This window comes from Phascolarctos cinereus, unplaced genomic scaffold (assembly GCF_003287225.1).
Source record: "Phascolarctos cinereus isolate Bilbo 61053 unplaced genomic scaffold, phaCin_HiC Scaffold_1;HRSCAF=81, whole genome shotgun sequence".
Lineage (NCBI taxonomy): Eukaryota > Metazoa > Chordata > Mammalia > Diprotodontia > Phascolarctidae > Phascolarctos > Phascolarctos cinereus.
The window spans coordinates 196856230-196875141 of record NW_027555514.1 but is presented as its reverse complement, the minus strand read 5'-3'; the positions used below and the strand labels follow the sequence as shown (position 1 = coordinate 196875141).

The 18912-nt window shown below is 39.9% G+C and overlaps 1 protein-coding gene across 1 annotated transcript in view; it reads right to left on the bottom strand.

The window, feature by feature from the left end:
- CACNA1C (calcium voltage-gated channel subunit alpha1 C) overlaps window positions 1-18912 on the bottom strand; it is a 1008001-nt gene that overhangs the window by 139722 nt on the left and 849367 nt on the right. The window contains 5 exon segments of the mRNA XM_078156118.1: window positions 3952-4021; window positions 4955-5072; window positions 5984-6098; window positions 7728-7848; window positions 17769-17976. Coding sequence (XP_078012244.1) covers window positions 3952-4021; window positions 4955-5072; window positions 5984-6098; window positions 7728-7848; window positions 17769-17976 — 632 coding nt within the window.

Sequence of the window (18912 nt, the reverse complement as noted above, 5' to 3'; positions counted from 1 at the left end):
TGCAGAAAGATGAGGGATGGAAATTCTCCTTCTCCCCTCCTCCACTGGTAATGGTATTGCACGTGTAATGAAAAGGGGATTCAAGGCTATTGCTTCCAGAACCTTAAATGTCTTTGTGGATGATGTGGGGATTCTGAATTATAGAGACCATAACTTCAGACTTGCCTGAGCAAGCTGAGAACCCTGACACCTAAGTTGTATAGAGAAATCCCCTCCCCTTTCTCCACTGAAAGTCTAAATGAGAGCTGGCATTGGTATTTGTTTGAACAAAGAGGCTACCTCAAAAAAAAAAAGGCTAAACTATAAATCCTCACTCTTTATAGCCTTTGGAGTGGGTGGCTCTTCCTGGCCCAGTCACCAATCTTCTTCGGCACAGCCCTTGGTCACAGAATAACTGAAGACCATTCAAAGATCAGCTAGGGGCTTATGATTGTTCATGTCCAGCGGGGGCCAGAACATGGAACCAAAGTATACATGTGTAGCTCCATAGCAGGTATCCCACTTCAGCAGATAAGTGGGTTCCCCTGATCATCCCTACTATGGGAATAAGTGACTAAAACCATAATTCACTTCTATTTGCCCTGGCAGAGTGCTACACACCCTGGATGAGTGGATGAATGGACATTTCTAAGTAGAGAGTGTGTTATTTGCCCAGTAGACTAACTCCAACCTCTTGGATTTAGAGATTAAATAATGAGGAAGCCTCTTAGGCCACCAGCACCTTTTTTTTTTTCTCAAAGAGAATAGCTGAAGGGTGGAGTTGGAAGCCCTCTAGCTCTTCGCTTCCTGAGCCTTCCTGACTCCCTCTGAAGTTGGGTTTGCATGAATCAATTTGACACAGAGAAGCTGACAGCCTGAGGCTGTGGAAGAGAAGAGGGGAGAGAGGTTTGAAGGGCAACTCTGGTCAAGAAAAGGAATACATAAAGCAGATGATTTGAAAGACTTTTAAGACTTTGAGACCCAGAAGAATTCAAGTAATGATTTGCGCATGAGTAAGAAAGAAGAAAAAATGTTTGGCACTCTTTATCCACACCTCATTCATTTCGTGAAATTCCATCACTTAAATAGCAAGAAGAAATACTCCTTGCTGAAAAATTATAGCTTCATCACATGAGGAGATGAGCCATATAGAACACTATGTCTCTGGAGCAGGAGAGAAGATGGGAACAGCAGGAAACTACGGATCACCAACAGGCTTCTTTGTGAATATGGTGGAGGAGGTGGAGATGGAGGGGAAGGTTAACCTCAGCTATTTATGGGATTAGAGTCTTCAAACAAAAAGAGAGAAGACTGGAGACTGAAGGGAGAACAAGGCCTGGGTCTGAAGGAAGGGAAAGGAGTCACCACATGAGACAGGGAAGAATCAATTTCCAGATAGGCCATAAAATTCTGGTGGATCAAATTAAATTCAAATAACCAGACATTTATTAAGCTTGTTATATGCAAAGTAAAATGACATTACTCTTAAGAAGTTTATGACTAATGGGATAGAGGGGAAGGAGTATAGAGTTTAAGTTTTCTGGGCTTCATTTGCTTCATATATAAAGTGAAGGGGTTGGAACAGGGAATCACTAAGGTCCTTTTTACCTCTATATCCTAGGATCTACGAATAAAGCCTATGATTCATTCATCACAGAATGAGGACAGAGGAATTTCATCATTTAAAAATGCTAACCAAATAGAAAGCATATCGGATTGACCAGTTTTTGTTTTTAATTGGAATAAGCTTATCCTTGATGCCTGCTGGGCTGGCTGCAAGCCTCTGCTGTCTCTCAGACATGACGGGGGTGGGATGCAGAGTGATAAATGCTTACACACATAGCTAGCCTTAGGAGTGTCTAGAAGAGACCCAGGAAAAAGTCTATTTCTGTATAATGGTGGGCCAACATGAATTCAATTGATTTCAGTTTAATTTACTTCAATTCAGTTCAGTTCAATGAAACAAAAGGTTTTATACCCTTTATCCCCACATCACTCCTTTAAAAAAAAATCCACTCATTTAATTAGCAAGAAGAGAACCTACAGTCTGCAAATCATAGCTTTTGTCCTCTAGCCCAGACATATTTGAGAAACTACTTAAATTCAAGAGCGCACTGTCCTTGGGGCCTGTAAGAGACATCGAGAAGCTCCTATGGTGGTAAGCACTGAGCAAGGCCCTATGCTGCATCCAAAGATCTGTAATCTCTTCAAGATGTGCAGCCTCCTCGAGGAAATTCTAGCAGGAAGAATTTCAGATCCAGCACTTTTTATCTTACGAGTAGCAATCTTTTTGATTAGGTATGTGGAGAAGACCAGAGAACTGTCTTGGGGTAGAGATCCAGTAATTTTTCTTTTTCTTCAGTTTTGAACTTAATAAATACCCCATAAGACAAGCACTTTTATATACATGGTAGAATTTAAAAAGAGGATGGAGCATGAAGCTGTGAATCTGTACTGTGAATAGCTTGTTTTTCTTGTTATGCATATCACCAATTCAACAAGATATTTTCAAAGCTGTCCTGGTTGTCTGTGTTTCCTACTGACCATCCTTCTGTTCTTTTCTGTGTATTTAAAAATCTCAGCAATAGCTTTCAACACTGCTTGATAAATAGGCATCAGTATACTCTCCAATATCATGGGCAGACCATGGCTCTCCCCTTTCCTTCTTCCCTTTGACTGGTAGCACAGATGATACAAGCTATGAATCCTCATAAAATTGCCACAGGTGCAAGAGGTGTCGATACCCTATCACTTACCAAAAAACCCCCTACAAAAAACAGGCTTAGAAATGACTGCATCCTGGTGGATTCCAATCCTGATCTTTAAATATAAATCTTATAATAGCCATGTTTTATGTGGGGGGGGGATGGCACCCATTCTCAGGAATAATTGAAGTTTGACTCTCAGATGAGAGAGAGAGGTTTTTAAGAGTACTTGAAAGTATCAAATTGGCCATCTACCCCAGGCCCAAAGCTTTTGATCATCCTTTTCTCCCCTCCCATCCATACATACTGATTTCCCTGTCCATGACTACATGGAGCAGAATTCTGTTTCTCTCTTTGCCTGGGAGCTATCATTGAAATCTCAAGCCATTGTTTCCATGGCAACCAAAAAAAAAAGGGATGCTAACGCCCTTGGTCAGGATAGAGCCGATGTAAAAAGTGTTAAGATGAATGACATGGGAGAGAAAAGAAGGAAAAGAAGTGGTGTGGGTGGAAGTGTGGGAATACCTATACTGTGTTGTTATTGGCTTCAGGCTTATAGGCCAAGCTTAAATAGGGATTTCTATGAACAAGGATCATAAGATTGAACAGTGTTTTAGAGGGAATTTGAGCACAGTCACGGACCTTTGCTCTTCAGATCTCTTTATAAAGGAGAATTCTGCTTGCTAGCTTACAAAATAGAATCAGTGTAAAACTGAATTTGCAAGAATTTTTTCTGAGCTGGTTTATCTCCCAAAATGAACAAAAAGTGAGATATCTGTTCTTGTACCCAGCAATGAGTTCTTCATAGCACATGAGAGACCTGGCCTATTGTGATAGTTATTTTAACATGACATTATGACCTATCTCCTACAGATATGTATAATATATAGTTATGTACTATCATGAAACTTTGAGTTTATATACTCTGGAGAAATAGTGCTGATTATATCTTATTTACTCTGAGATTAATCCTTTGAGGAAACCAGGGGCCAGCTATTATTCATTATTTAATAATTAAAATTAAATAATTAATATAGTAATAATTAATTACTACTTATTAAATTTTTACATTTTCAAATGATACAAAGAGTCCCTAAAAAAGAGAGAGGTTAAGTGACTCACTGGTATCACATAGCTAAACACCACCCGAGGGAGAAGCAAAACTAGAGCTATTAATCCTTACTCCAAAGCTATTCCCACTTGGCTTAAGGAACTGGAAATTTTCCCCTCTTCCCCTCCCCCCATCCCAGGCAGCAGGGCTGTGTACCTCCAGCTTCTGGGTTGGGATAGGAACCTTTCTCCTCATTTTCATTGGGCTGGAGGTCATCCACGTTGATCTAGGCAGTCAAGAGAAAGAAGGGTAATGGATCTAGTTAGACAATGTTTCATGGATTTGGACACCTGACACAGCCATTTAAATCCTCTAACAGATACTGTGTGAAGCGTTTGACTCACAAATAATCAGTGTTGTTTTACATTTCTTCTACTAACATCCTCAGATCATGGTGTGGAGGTGACTGAGGCTCACAAATGCTATGCCAGAAGGGTACAAACTAAGTCAGATATAACTAATCTAGAAATGCTTCAGGCACAGGTCTATTGATCAAACACCGGTGTGGTCGAGGTCAAAAGATTGGCCATTGGGTAGTAAATATTTTGGCCAAAGCACCTCATGAAACTGTGCAGAGGGGCTGTGATTTGCATCAGTGAAGGGACTACCCCCATTGGTGAAATTATAGCTCCTTGGAAGTATTGGATTATTTTGTTTATAATCGGTGTGGTTTGGATTTATGATTTCATCAGTATGGGGAATTCCCAGTGCGGGAGAGCTCTTCATTGATGGAGTTACTCGTGAGTAATTTAGAGTCTTAAAGAGTTGCCTGGGACTCTTACAGGTTAAGTGATTTGTCCTTGGTTACATAGTTAGTACATGTCAGAGGCAGGACTAACACCCATGTCTTCCTGATTCAAAATCCATCCCTCTACCCACCATACCACACTGCCTGTCTTGTGTGATAAAGTCAAAATGCACTTGGATTTCCTTCTCACTTTGTCATTCTAATTCCTCTGCCCTCTACCCAAATACCAGTCCCATCTTAAAATAAAATCTCTCTTGTGCCTTCCTTCTCATTCCCTTAGATCAGGCTCCTTTAAGTCTTTTCTATGTCCATTTTGGTTGGCCTAACTTGGAAAGATTGAGTCTGGGTTCAGCTGCAGCAGGGGCATGTAACTTAGTACCCCAAGGGGGAAGGTACCGGTGCACTACTTACCTTGGTGGTGGGTGGAGACTCCCCATCAGCAGTAATTGACTTTAGCTCAATTTTCTCCTCCTTAGTCTCCTCCACTGCTGGTTTTTCCACCTCTTGCTTCTTTTCAGGGCTGGCAGTCCTGGCCAGTCAACAAGAGGAAGAACAAATGAATGTTTACTTGGGTGATCAGCATAGAAGAAGATCTGATTCTGGCTTGCTGAAGGCTAAGGTAATATAGAACCTATAGGGATCTGCATCCCATACATCTGGATTCCTTCCTTTGTTGCTGTGTATACAGCACCATTCTGGGCAATTCGAAGCTGGTTACTGGGTGTCCAAGGTCCCCGGACACTAGTCCTCTGGTCACACTCCTTTTATATTAGTTGGAACTTCACTGGCTTCAGCTAAACACCTCTTTTTGATTTTTTAACCTGTCCCTGAATTGTGGTTGATATGCTAACAAAGGTAACAGGTAGTAAGTCTGCTCAGTGCCTGGAAAATGCATGGGTTGCCACCCTCAATCTGCGCTGGAGCAATGGAGGCATCCAGGATTCATGTAGTCTACTTTTTTTTTTTTTGCCTGTCTTGGTTAGCCAAAGGGGCATGACTTGTTCTCTCTTCACAAGGTGAATTTAGATGCAAGATAATAAGGAGTGATAAGGCTCACAAGAATGCTCACTTGAAGTAGCTCTTTCACCCCCTTCCCCCTCCCAGACTGTGCCCTCTTTAATGTTTCTGTGGTCTTCTTTTATAGCTCTGCTGCAGATTGGGATAATGGTTAGAGTTTGGGGGTGTCTGGGAAATTCAACCTCCTTGTTGAGAGCATTGTAGGAACTCAATGATGGGAGTTTCTGGTCAGCAATTAGGAGCAGACCCACTGGTTGTAGAAAGCCAATATTCCTAGAACTTTTGTAGGATAAACAGAAGAACATGAGCCAAAGCCTAATCTCCTCTGCCATTGTCTGAGAAACAGTGGAAACTGCCTTCTAAGGTCTGAACTCTCAAAGGTACAGTGCCTGGGCTTCTGTCTTGGTTCAGTTAGACGGTTACCTGGCTAGCTTCTTCCTTTCTTTTTCCTCCTCCTCTTCTTTCTGGGCAGATGTGAGGCTCTCGGCATCAGCCAGATTGTCCACAGCAATGGCCAAGAATACATTCAGTAAGATGTCTATTTTTTTTACATTAGTAAAGGAAATAGTCCTTGGAGTTGGAGTTCTTGGTGAGTGGAGACTAGGATAGTGGGTAGAGGCAATGGGAATACAGGAATGAGGTTTCTCTCACAGTGTTACAGCTGTTTAACACAGAAAGCCCACGGTAATGTCCTTAACAGTCTCTGGCTTCCACTCCAAGGGACCTGGCACCCAGCTATACCTACCTTGACAAATAGCTGCCTGGCCTCTACCCACTTTGAAAGACCTCAGAAGTGTGGTAGTCGGGCTAGTCTGTAGGCTTTTGAGGGTTAAAGTAGCAAGTCAACAATATACTCTTTAATCATTTCGTCTCAGTTTAGGTTGTCCAACTGGCTGCTAGTGATTCAGAGGATAGAATACTGGACTTGGATTCTAGAAGAGCCGAGTTTGAATTCTGCCTCAGACAGTCTCCTCATCTATAAAATGAGGATAATAATAGCACCTACCTCCTAGGGTTGTTGTGAGGATCCAGTGAGATCATACATGTGAAGTGCTTTACATACCTTAAAACGCTATAGAAATGCTAGCTATTATTATTTCCCCACTGAGATGACTGGTATAACGGACACTATATAAAATGTCATCATTAACAGTACATAGTTTCCTAAAAAGTTATTTTTAACTGAAGAGACCACCTGAAATACATCTCCCAACTCCTTTTACAATGTGAAATCTTAAGGGTGGAAAGTCAGGGGTCTGACAGTTCTGGAAGGCACTTTTTGCCTGATGGTGCATGGGAGAACGGCCCATTTTAACACCTTTCTACTCAAGGAGAAGGAGTGTCATTACTTAGCACCATTTCTGGAAACTCTGCCCCATGGCCTGGTTCATGGGGATGAAGAAGATGATGATAACAAAAACGGCTAGCATTCATAGAGCACTTGCTATGTGGCAGGCACTGTGCTAAATTCTTTACAAATGTTATCTTATTTGATTCTCATAACAACCTAGGTGTTATTATGATCCCTTATAGATGAGGAAACTGAGGCAAACAAAGATTAAGTTACTTACCCAAAGTCACACAGCTAGTAAGAGTCTGAGGCTGGATTTGACCCCAGGTCTTCTAGATTTTAAGTCCAGCACTCTATCTACTAAGCTGTCTAAATGCTAAGCCTTCGGGTGAAGATAGTTCAACCTTGCCAGTGACTAAAGTTACATGGAGTAGTTTCAGGGGTAAGAGCAATAAAAAGAACTAGTAAAACAAGTTGTGAGGGGAGTTGGTGGAACATTTATCATTAATTGAGTATCCTTGACAGCACAGCTCTGGCATAGAAGCTATGGATCAGTCAAGGCAAGTCGATTTGCACCCTCACCTAGTCTTCTAAGTTACCACCAAGGCATAGCTCCACTTGGCCTTTTGTTTAGGAAGTCCTTTCCTCTACCTGAGCTTTCTATAGCTCTATAGAACTATATATCTCAGTACTCTCTAGTACCCTACATTTGCTGGGCTTTGGTTTTAATTCCTTAACTGTAGGAAGACCAAGAGAGACAATGGTATAGAACTAGAAGGCCAAAAGTCCTGGGTAGCAAAGGTGCGTCCATTGGGCAATTTGAAAGGGTTTGGGGAACAGGGAGAGTGGAATTGTAGAGGCAGCAGCAAAGGATACAGTTTCCACAGATGAAAAGGATGATGAAGTAAATACAGACTAACATCCCTGGAAAAGAGGGCCCTCCATAAGCCATGATCCCATCATACATCACCGAATTCCAGTCCTCCCCGGTCAGGATCTGAATGATACATTCCCACCAACAAAGGACAGATACATCGTTAGACTGTGCAGACCAAACCCACAATCACTACCCTCCCTTCAACCTTTGCCTGTTAGAAAAGAGATACCTATCTATCATATCCCTGCCCTGACTGCCAATACTTCCCCAGTCCTTGAAGGAGCTATCCAAGGGGAGTGATGGGGGTTAAAAGTGGGTGATAAGTCCTTATGGCACAGCAAGAAATCTGAGCTCTGGATTCTGAATGACTGGTCCTATTCATAGGTGACCATTTTTATGCTAAGATTTAAAGGGTACCCTAATGGTTTCCCTGCCCCTAAACACTTCTCACATTGCCTGCCCCAAATGACCATCATAAGCCAGTCAAAGAATGATGGACCATGGAATACAACAACATTAAAACTTCCAACACTGAGACCAAGCTGTGCTGATCAAAGGCCAAGGCTGCTGACCTGTGTTCTAGCACACACTGGAAAATGTACTGGTGGTGGTAGGGGGGATTTATTCCTGATATTTATTTCCCAGATCCCTAGGCTATTTTCAAGGCAGGAGACGCATGGAATGCTCTATTCCCTTGGGCATAGTGATTTTTCTGCATCATTCTTTTTTTTTTTTTTGGTGAGGCAATCAGGGTTAAGTGACTTGCCCAGGGTCACACAGCTAGTCAAGTGTCTGAGTCTGGACTTGAACTCAGGTCCACCTGACTCCAAGGCCAGAGCTCTGTCCACTGAGCCATCTAGCTGCCCCCTCTGCATCATTCTTAAGGGAAGGCTGCTCTCCCCACTCCTTTTAGCTGAGTAGGGTCCCGCCCTTCATTTTCCCAGTTTGTGTGCCCTGACTGGGGCCTAGGACATTGGTTAGGGGCTGAGGATACAATTACTTTTTCTGTATCCCTAGGACCTTTGGGTTTCATTGTGAAGCCTCACTTTGGGCTTTGTTAAGGATGGCAGGTCAGCTTACCATAGTAGCTCATTATTGGGACCAAACTGCCCAGAAAAGGATTTAATTTAAATTTGTTTTGAGATCCCACCTTACTTAACAGCAAAAAGAAGAATGGGAAAATGATTACCTTGTGACAGATTATTTGAAATTTATATAGATTCTGACAGTGTTAGATCATGAGAGGGATCTAGAGATCATTTAGCACAGATCCCTTACTTCTGAGATGAAGAACTCAAACCCCAGAGAAGTGGGCTGACTGCTCATCAAGTTGATCTCATAGTAGCGTAGGATCCCAGAGATGGAAGGCAGGATTCTGACTTCCAGGCCAGTGCACTTTCTACTAAAAGGCATAGAAGTCCCCTTTTAAATTACAAATATGTTATCTTGGAAGGGTAGCACAACAGACCCTTATCAGTTTTTAACACACTAATAAGAATTAGTTTATAAGATTAATTTTAGTCATCCAGCAAAGTATGAGGCCCCAGGCCAATTTTGAGAAGAAGACAATTTGTTTATGATTAGGGCATTTTTTTGTGGGGGGGAAGTCAGACCTCAATGGATCACCACAATGGAGGTCTCTGGGCGTCTATAGCTTCTTGCATGAGAAAATGAGCCTAAAAGATGAGACAATGGGAAGGTAGTCATCATACCATGTTGATCACCCCAGACTCTCTGGGTTGAGTGGTTTAGAGGCTAGCTTGTCTAACCTGAACCCAAAACAACACTACAACCTACAACATACTCTGCTTTTTCTAGAAGCTCTGCAGTGAGGGGAAACAGCTGAGTCAGCCCATTCCACTTTTGTAGAGCTCTGATGTTCAGGAAGCTTTATTTTTTAAAATCAAGCCCAAATTGCTTTTTTTGCATCTTTCACTCATTGCTCTTTGTTCTGTCCTCAGAGGCAAAGAAGAGCAGGTTGAATCTTTTTCAGACATGAGAGACCTTCAAATATTTGAGGACTACTATTATTATCCTGCTAAGTCATCTCCTTCAATGGATCTCCATATAGATACAGTCTTGAGACCCTTTACCATCCTGGTCACCTTATTCTGAGCAGTCTCTAATTGATCAATGTCCTTCTTAATATCTGACACCCACAATTGAACCTGATGCTCTGATAGAAGCTTAACCAAGGCAGATTACATAGCAGGCCCAATCTTTTAGACCCATCTTAATGCAATCTGGGGTTGTTATATCACATTATTGACACTCATCTTGTATTCGACTAAAACAGAATCACAGAATTTTAGTTACAAGAGACCATAGCAGCCATCTAGTCCAACCCACATCTGAAAAGGAATAGTAAATATGATATATATTGCTTCAAAGCACTTTCTGTAAGGCCTTCCAACAGCCCTGTGAGGTGTGAATTCCGGGTTTTATTATCTCTATTATGTAGTTAAGTAAATTGAGTTTTAGAAAGGGTAAGTGATTTGCCCAAAGTCACATAGCGAATATGTGTCAGAGTCAGCACTGGGACACAGGCCTTCCTGACTTAAAATTTAGTAAAGTACTCATTCTGCTCTACAAACTAGCATTGCCTACGTTTCCATTTTGACTAGATTTGATCTATGGCATTCTTGAAGAGAGCATGGGCCAAGGGGTCTACTAACTATTGATGAGAGTAGTGGAGAAGGAGACAGTCTCAAGTATTAGTAGGTGACCATTATATTCAAAGACTTGCAGTGCTACTGCTGTGTGACAATGTGCAGATAGGGACAACAAAGATTCCTGGAGCTTTGAGGTCCTTAGCATTCTGTCCTGAGATGGCATAGAGGATCCCAAAGGCCCAGTACTCAGAAACTCTAAGATTGGTTCCAGGAGGTAACTTCAGAAGGTGGAGGTTAGCACACAAAACCAGGCAACCCACGTCAATACCAAGCAAAGTTGATTACCACACTCTAAAGAATAGCAAGGTGTGGTGGCTGGCCCAGGCCCAAAGCATCAATTGGGAAAACAAATCTAGAGAGATGAATAAACCAAAGAACATATGGGCTAGTATGAAAAAAATGTTGCAGATCTAGAGATGCCCCCAAATCCAGCCTAGAAGGAAAAAGTAATTCCATAATAACTGCAAATAGGAAGTCAAAGAAAAAAATATATTTTCTATACGTAATACCTGAATATCTAGAAGAAATGAAGTAAGAGAAAAAAATGAAGTAAGAGCTCTGGAGGAAAGAATTGGAATGAGAATAAATAGATCAGAAGATAAAGCAGTAAAGCTTAGTTAAATAATGGACTCCCTGAAAACTATAAAAGACCAAACAGTAATCAATGACTCCACGATAAAGCAGGGAATTTTAGAACAGAATAAAGAGATTGGAAAAAGTAGGATAATATATAAGATATTTGATATAAAAAAACAACTGACCCAGAAAGCAAGTCAAAGAAAGTTAATGTAAGAATCATTGAACTCACTGAAAACCATGATTAAAAAATCCTGGACATGGTATTTCAAGAAATCATAAATGATAACTGTTTAGATCTATTTAGAATCAGAAGGCAAAGTAAAGATAGAAAAATTCACCAATTATCTCCTCAAAAATAGAAGTCTAAGGAATATCATAGACAAAAAAAAATACTTCAAACATACAGAAAGAAGCGGGACAAGTACCAATGAGCCATGTCAGTATCACAAAAGATTTGGCAACTGTTACTATAAACAAGGAGAGATCTTGGAGTATTCCAAAAGGCAAAAGAGAGAACCTTACAACCAAGAATAAATTACACTTCAAAAGTGAATATATAGGGGAAAATAGACCTTTAATGGAATAGAGGATTTTTAAGTATATCTGATGAAAAGACTAGAACTGAGTAGGAACTTTGAAATACAAATACAAGAACCAAGGGAAACCTAGAAAGGTCCATTAATTTGAATAGCTGTAAGGGGCCGTGGCATGATGCAGTGCTAACATTCTAATAGGGAGAAAAAATAGGTGTCCTTTCAGAACTTTCATGTCTTCAAAAATATTGAGGAAGTTAAATAAGATAAACAGAGGTCCCATGGGTGGATTGGTTTTGTTCTAAGAGTTTTATGTGGGGAAAGAGAAGGGAAGGCAAAAGGAAGACTATATTAGTGTGGAAGGGAGAAAGAAGGGGGAGTGGAACTTCCTATTTCTCATAAGTAGGATGTGTGAGAAGAATAGTATACAAACATGGAGACATGAGATACACGTGAAAAAAGAGCAAACACACACAAACAGTTTGGTGTGAAATATATTACATTTAACAAAGAAACAAGTAGGGATGATGGGGAAGAAGTTAAGTTGTTCAGTCATGTCTAACTCTTTATGACCTTGTGGACCATAGCATACAAATACTGTCCATGGGGTTTTCTTGGCAAAGATACTGGAGTGGTTTGTCATTTCCTTCTCCAGTGGATTAAAGCAAACAGAAATTAAGTGACTTGTCCAGGGTAGCTAGTAAGTGTCTGAGGACACATTTGAACTCAGGTCTTCCTGACTCCAAGTCCATGTCTCTATCCACTGAGCCACCTAGCTGCCTCTAAGAGGGAGAGAATCTTCACAAGAAAAATAAACTTTCTGATCCTGAAAGGGGGGAAGGAGATATTGAAAAGAAAAAAAAAAGATCAAAGCAAAGAGCTAGAATCTAAAGGACTGTCAATCAGTTGGGAATAGCTGAAAAACTGCAGTATATAAATGTAATGGAATATTATTGGTCCATAAGAAATGATGAAGGGGACAATTTAAGAGAAACCTAGGTAGTGTGGATTGATGTTGAATGAAGAGAGCAGAACCAGGAGAACAATTTATTCAAGGACAACAACATGGTAAAGGAAAACAACTTTTAAATGCTCTAATCAATAAAATGACCACAAATGTCTTCAAAGGATCAGATGACCTGTGAAGAAACATGTTACCCAACTCCGGAAAAAGAGACAAAGAACTCCAGGTGTGGAATGAGTTTGGGTTTTTTTGTACTTTTTTTTTTTTTGCATATGGCCACTGTGTGGATTCCTTTTGCATGATAATGATAATTTGTTACAAGTTTGTTTTCTTCCCCCTCTCTCAGGCTTCATTTGGAGAGAGAAGGGGAGGTTAAGAACAGTAAAGTTTTAAAAAAAAGAAGTTTTAGAAATACACAGGAGAAAACAGGAGGTTCCAAAATAGCACAGACAGAACAATTTTGAAAGTAGCATGTGGAATCTATTATTATTTTTAAAAGCAAGAGGTATGAAATAAATATTAATGGTTTTATATATTATCATCTTTCTGTGTTCTGCTATGTATATGAAAATGCTCATTTTGGGAGGTATTTAAAATTAGACTAAAAATAAATTTAAAGAGAAAGATTTTTATAGAATAGAAAAGGTACTATAGCATAGTTGTATTCAAGTATTTGAAGGGCTGTCACATGGAAAAGGGATTAGACTTGTTATATCCTCACAGGGCAGATTAGAAGCAATGGGTAGAACTTACAAAGATACAAGTATATTTCATCTTGGTGCTAGGAAAACTTTCCTAGTAATTACAGTTGTGCAAAAAATTACAGTTCTCCACCTCAGCAGTTAGTGGGTGAGTCTTCAAAGCAGAGTCTAGATGGCCATTTATCAACTTTGCTGCAACAGAGATTCCTTTCCAGTATGGATGAGAGCAGATGGCTGCTGAAATCCTCTCCATTTCTAAAATTCTACGATTCTGTGACTGACTAGAGAAGGGTAAATGAACTGGATTTCAGAAAAAGGGAATAACTACAGACCAGTGAATTTGACTTTTATTCCTGGTAAAATTTTAGAACATATTATTAAAGGGATAGTTAGTGAATGTCTAGAAAAGGAAGTAGTGATAGTTTCATCACACCAGACTCATCTCATTTCCTTTTCTAGAACAGATTAATATAATGGGAGTCTTTTAAAATTTCCTTATATTTTTCTGCTGAGTTATCTTCAAAGTCACGAGAACTCCCAAAGTGGAAAACTCTACTGTAGCACTAACCAATTTCTGTATAAATTGTTCTAAGCTAAAAAGGTTCTAGGCTTTATGCTAAAAACCTGAATGGACAAGTTTGAGCATTTATTCAAGGGCAGAAGACCACTCTAAGAGGTACTTTGATGTGATAAAAGTAAAAAAAAAACCTTTATGCTCTTCTCTGATGATGATTTTATTCTCCTTGCATATTTTAGATCTTCTTACCTTCTCTCCAAACAACTTCTTATTGCATTTCAGACTCACCTGGTCCTAGACCCACATTTTGCTGAGTTTTAGAAACCAGAATATTGAATGGAGTTCCTTTCCGGGAGGTCTCTATTAAATTTTCCCAGAAATAAGTTTTACAAACAGAAGTAGATAAGGGAAAAGCCCTTCCTGATTGTAACCTCCCTTTTTCTTAAGAGTAACAGTGAAAAATCTCATGTTAAGGCTGACATTTATCTTTATATCCTGTTTTAATCAATTAATTACATTATTGAAATATTTGGGTAAATGAGGTTTCTGAGCCTTTACTTATATACATATTAAATTCTTAAATTCTCAGTCACTTTCTCCACTCTAAGATAATCACTTGAAGAAAAACTACCCACTAAGAGAATCACTTATCCTCAAATGGTTAGGTGACTATTAAGTTATTTGGGAGTCCAAAGTTTGCTTCTTCTCATGAAGAACTTAACAGAGGTACTTGGTAGTAAATAAAAAAATGCATATTTGCACCTTCCTGACTTTCTCTAAGTCAAAAATGGTATTGCCTTATCCCTATATATTTGCCCTGGCTAAAGGTTATATTTTCCCTTCCCTCCATTGGAAGTGGAATCTTGCCACCCTTTTCCTTGGGGAGATCCTCCCTGATAGAAAGAGCCTACATATATGTAAGAATCCTTGTGCTTTCTTTATGTTTTCTTTACAAAGTTTCTCTCTCTCTCTCTCTCTCTCTCTCTCTCTCTTCTCTCTCTCTCTCTCTCTCTCTCTCTCTCTCTGTCTCTCCCCTCCCCCCCTGCCCGCCCTTAAACTAGCCTGGCACAAAGTGCAAGAGAAACAAACTTTTGAGCTCTTTTTCCTTAGAAATAGATCTTACTTGTAATTTTTAAAGGAGATGGACAAATTCCTCACTAAATACTGCACCGATGAATTCCTTTATGCTATAGTCTCTAAATGCCTTTATCCTCAACTCTCTACATGATTTTAGTTAGGAAAACAGTTGTACCAGAATTAGAAAATGCATACACACATATACTTTGGCACTTTGCTTCTGTTAAAGTATCCCAGAGGCATTTTGTTCATTATTGTCCTTGAATTCCTAAGGCTAAGGGGCCCCTCCTTTTCTACAAAAGTTATAAATCAGTAGACAGTGTGGTCATCTGAAGAATCCTCCTCCTTAAAGACTCAAGTCCAAGGTCCATGAAAATAAGGAATATAGGCCACGCAAGGAGGTGATATGGTAGGACCAACAGAGAGCCAAAAACTAGAGGTTCAGTAGGCCAGAAAGCCCATAACCCATACTGGAAATGGTTAGGGGCCCTGACTGTCATTTTCCTGTATGTTTCTGTAAGACCAAGGCCAAGCCCTCCATACTCCCATACCCAAAATATTCTTCCAACAAATGTTTCTTCAGAGGTATAATACACTGTCTTTCATTTTTTCTAGTGTGGCCACGGACACATCACACAACACACACACATACACACTCACACACAGAGTCACCAATTTAGAAGGCAGTTATTCTTAAATAGTGGGGAAAGGAGACAAAAGAGATAGATCATTTCTTTTGCCTGAAATAACTCCCCAATCCCACAAAAACAGTTATTTGACTCATAGATTAGGGGAATATTATTGATATAGTTTTCTTTAATTTTAGTAAAGCATTTGACAAACTCTCTCATGCTCTCCTTAGAGTTGATGGAAAGATGTAGCCTGGACAATAAATATACAATTTAAGTGGATTTAGAGCTGATTGAGGGGCTGGATCTAGAGCACTGACATTCAACTTGGAATAAGTGCGTTTGTGGCTTACCTAAGGGATTTCTCCTTGGCTCTGTCCTGTTTAATATTTTTATCAATGATTTGGATAAAGATATAGATGGCATATTTGTCAGACTTGTAAATGATACAAACCTGGGAGGGATAGTTAGTACTTTGCATGATGGAATCTGAGGCCAAGAATATTTCAATTATCTAGAGCATAGGGCTGAGTCTAATAAGATGAAATTTAACAGTAATAAATATAAAGCCTGATACTTAGCTTCCAAAAATCAGCATCACAAATACTAGGTGTGGGAGGCTTGGCTACATTTCACCTTATCTGAAATAGATATTGGGGCTTTCAGTGGATCAGTATGACCCACAGTGTGATATGGCTAATACAATATTACATTATGTTAAGAGGCATAGCATTCAGGACAGGGAAATGATAATTATGCTATACTCTGCCCCCGCAGACCACATTTACAATATTGGTTCAATTCTGGCGTCATATTTTTAGAAAGAACATCGACAAGCTGGAAAGCATTCAGAGGAAGGTGACCAGAATGGTAAAGGCAGTCAAGATTACGCCACATACGGTATGGCTGGAGGAATTGGAGCTTAGAGAAGAGAAAATATGATCTAAGAGACAATAATAGCTCTCTTCTAGAATCTGAAGGGCTGTTATATGTGTGAGGACAAGGATCATTCTCCACGGCCTCAGAGAACAAAATGTTTTAGAGAGGCAGGCTTGGGTTTGCTATGAGAAAAAAATACCTAAAAATAAGAGATAATAAAAAATGCAATGAGCTGCTTCAAAGATAATGAATGGGTTGCTTTTCACTAGAGGTTTTTAAGCAAAGGCTGGCTGACTGCTTGTTGGTTCATTAGAGAAGTGGTCCTTTCTCATTCTGCAATTCTGTGATTCTGTGACTCCATAAAAACAGGGACTAAGACTTATCTAAGTTTTGTAGCACCTAATACTGTGCTTACACAGAGTAACTACTTGATAAATGTCTACTGGATTGAAATGAGCAGCATGGTATATAGTAGAAAGTTTTTTTGTATCTGGAATCAGAAAATCTGGGTTTGAATCTTTGAAGTATCAGTTTCTTCACTGATACAATGAGAGGTTGGAGTAGATGACCTCTACAATACAATTCATGCACAAGTCAAGACATCACCCTCATGATGTCACTGGTCCTCTTTGAGGTTGAAGGACAAATAACAACAATCTTTTCTAGAGCTAAAGTCCTATGAAACCATTATCCTGTGAACTGATGAGAGCAGAAGGTAAGAGAGACACAGAAGACAATGGGTGCCTGAAGCATTGGTACATGTTCAGAACATAATTAGAATAAGCCTTGCCTAAACCTCATGTATCTTAATGTCATGGGCCTGTCCAGATACTCAGGTCATTTATCTCGTACTCATTGTTTTTTACTTATATGTTTAAATTGACACAAGGCAAGACTCATGGATCACTTGGGAATTGTAGGGGGCATTTTCTAAAGTCTGAAGATCCCTTTCAGGGGGAGTCTTTGGATCCTTTCTCCAGCAATGATATATCTCCAGTCAAATTTCAATCTGGAATAAGAATGGAGTACATACCAACTATATACCATAGAAGAGGAAAAGTGAGTGAGAAAGAACACTGATGGGACATATAGGCAATGATTGAAAAACTGTCATGCTATTTTATGCATTGGAATTAGTTTAAATATAAATAATCACTTAGTTGGTTGTATTGCCATTCACTGCTAAGTTTTTAATAAAACATTTAATAAAAAGCATTCTTATTTAAGCTCAACTTCCCCCCTAAAAAAAATTCCCAAGGCTTAAAAGAACCTTGGAAGAACACCTAATCCAGCCCCTTGCTTCTAGGGGGGATACAGATGACCTTGATCCTCTCTTCTGGGGCCTTTGCATCCTTTCCAAAGTCTAGGCTCAGACTAGCATTATGACAGGGTGGAATTCTCCACTGGAAGGGTTCAAGGCACCATTTGCCCTTCCTATCATTGCCTACTGATTCTCCCCACTTTAACCTCAGTGGATGAGGGCTTGTACCTGAAACACAGTGAGAAGAGACTGGGGGAAATTATCAAATGTGCTCCTCCGGGTCTGCATCTCGTCAAAGTTGAACTTTCCACCAAAGAGCTGCATCCCCAGGAGAGAGAAGATGATGATGAAAAGAAAAAGGAGCAGCAGGAGTGAGGCAATTGATCGCACTGAATTCAGTAATGATGCTACCAGGTTGCTCAAGGAGTTCCAATACCTAAGAATAAAGAAAAGAGAGGTTAAAATCTTTCTTCTTTTGCCTCCCCTAATGCTTGTCCAATACCACCCTCTCCACTCCAGATTTTGACCATACATAATAATTTTGGCAGATACCATAGAGGCCATGAGACAAATATATTTCCTCCACATTCATCTCCAAGATATGAGGCAAAAGGGTACAGGGGAAAGTATGCTTTGAGTGAATAAATAAATGAATGAATGAAAAAAAAGCATTTTTAAGTGTTCACTATAAGCCAGACACTTTGGTGGAGGCTGCAAGTATTAAAAAAAAAAAAGAGACAGCCCCTGCTGTCAAGGAGCTTAACTTCTAATAGGGGAAGACAATACATATGGGGGAGTAATGACCAGGGAAGGGTGTTCTAGAGTCAGAAGACCTGGGTTCCAATCCTGGCTCTACCGTTTACTACCTGTCTGACTTGGGCAAGTCATTTAACATCTCTGCACCTCACTTTCCTCATACGCAAAATGAAGTGGCTGGACTACATGAGTTTCTTCTAGCTCTCAATCTTGACAGTTGGTTAGGGCATAGTGCTAATGAATCCAAGGATTCTAGATCAATTCCTATACAGAACATTAAGCTTTATACAAAGAAAAACTCTGTTCAGTGGTTGAAGAATGTATCCCTTAGCCCAGCCTGCTGTCTCAAAAATATGCACTACCAGTCACATGAGCCCAAGAGAGTATGGATGGGTTAGTATTATAAGTCTACCATGCCTACAGGAAATGAAACTCAGAGCCCATGTCATATTACAAAAACAACACATTTCAGGAAATTAAGCTCTATCCTGACTTGTGTGGCTTGTGTGTTTGCCTTTCGTTCTTGAAGAGGATCATGACATCAGGAAGATAATGCTATGACTTGCAAGTGAATTGGATTTAAGTGGGGGAGGGCTGTACAAAGTCACCAGCCTCA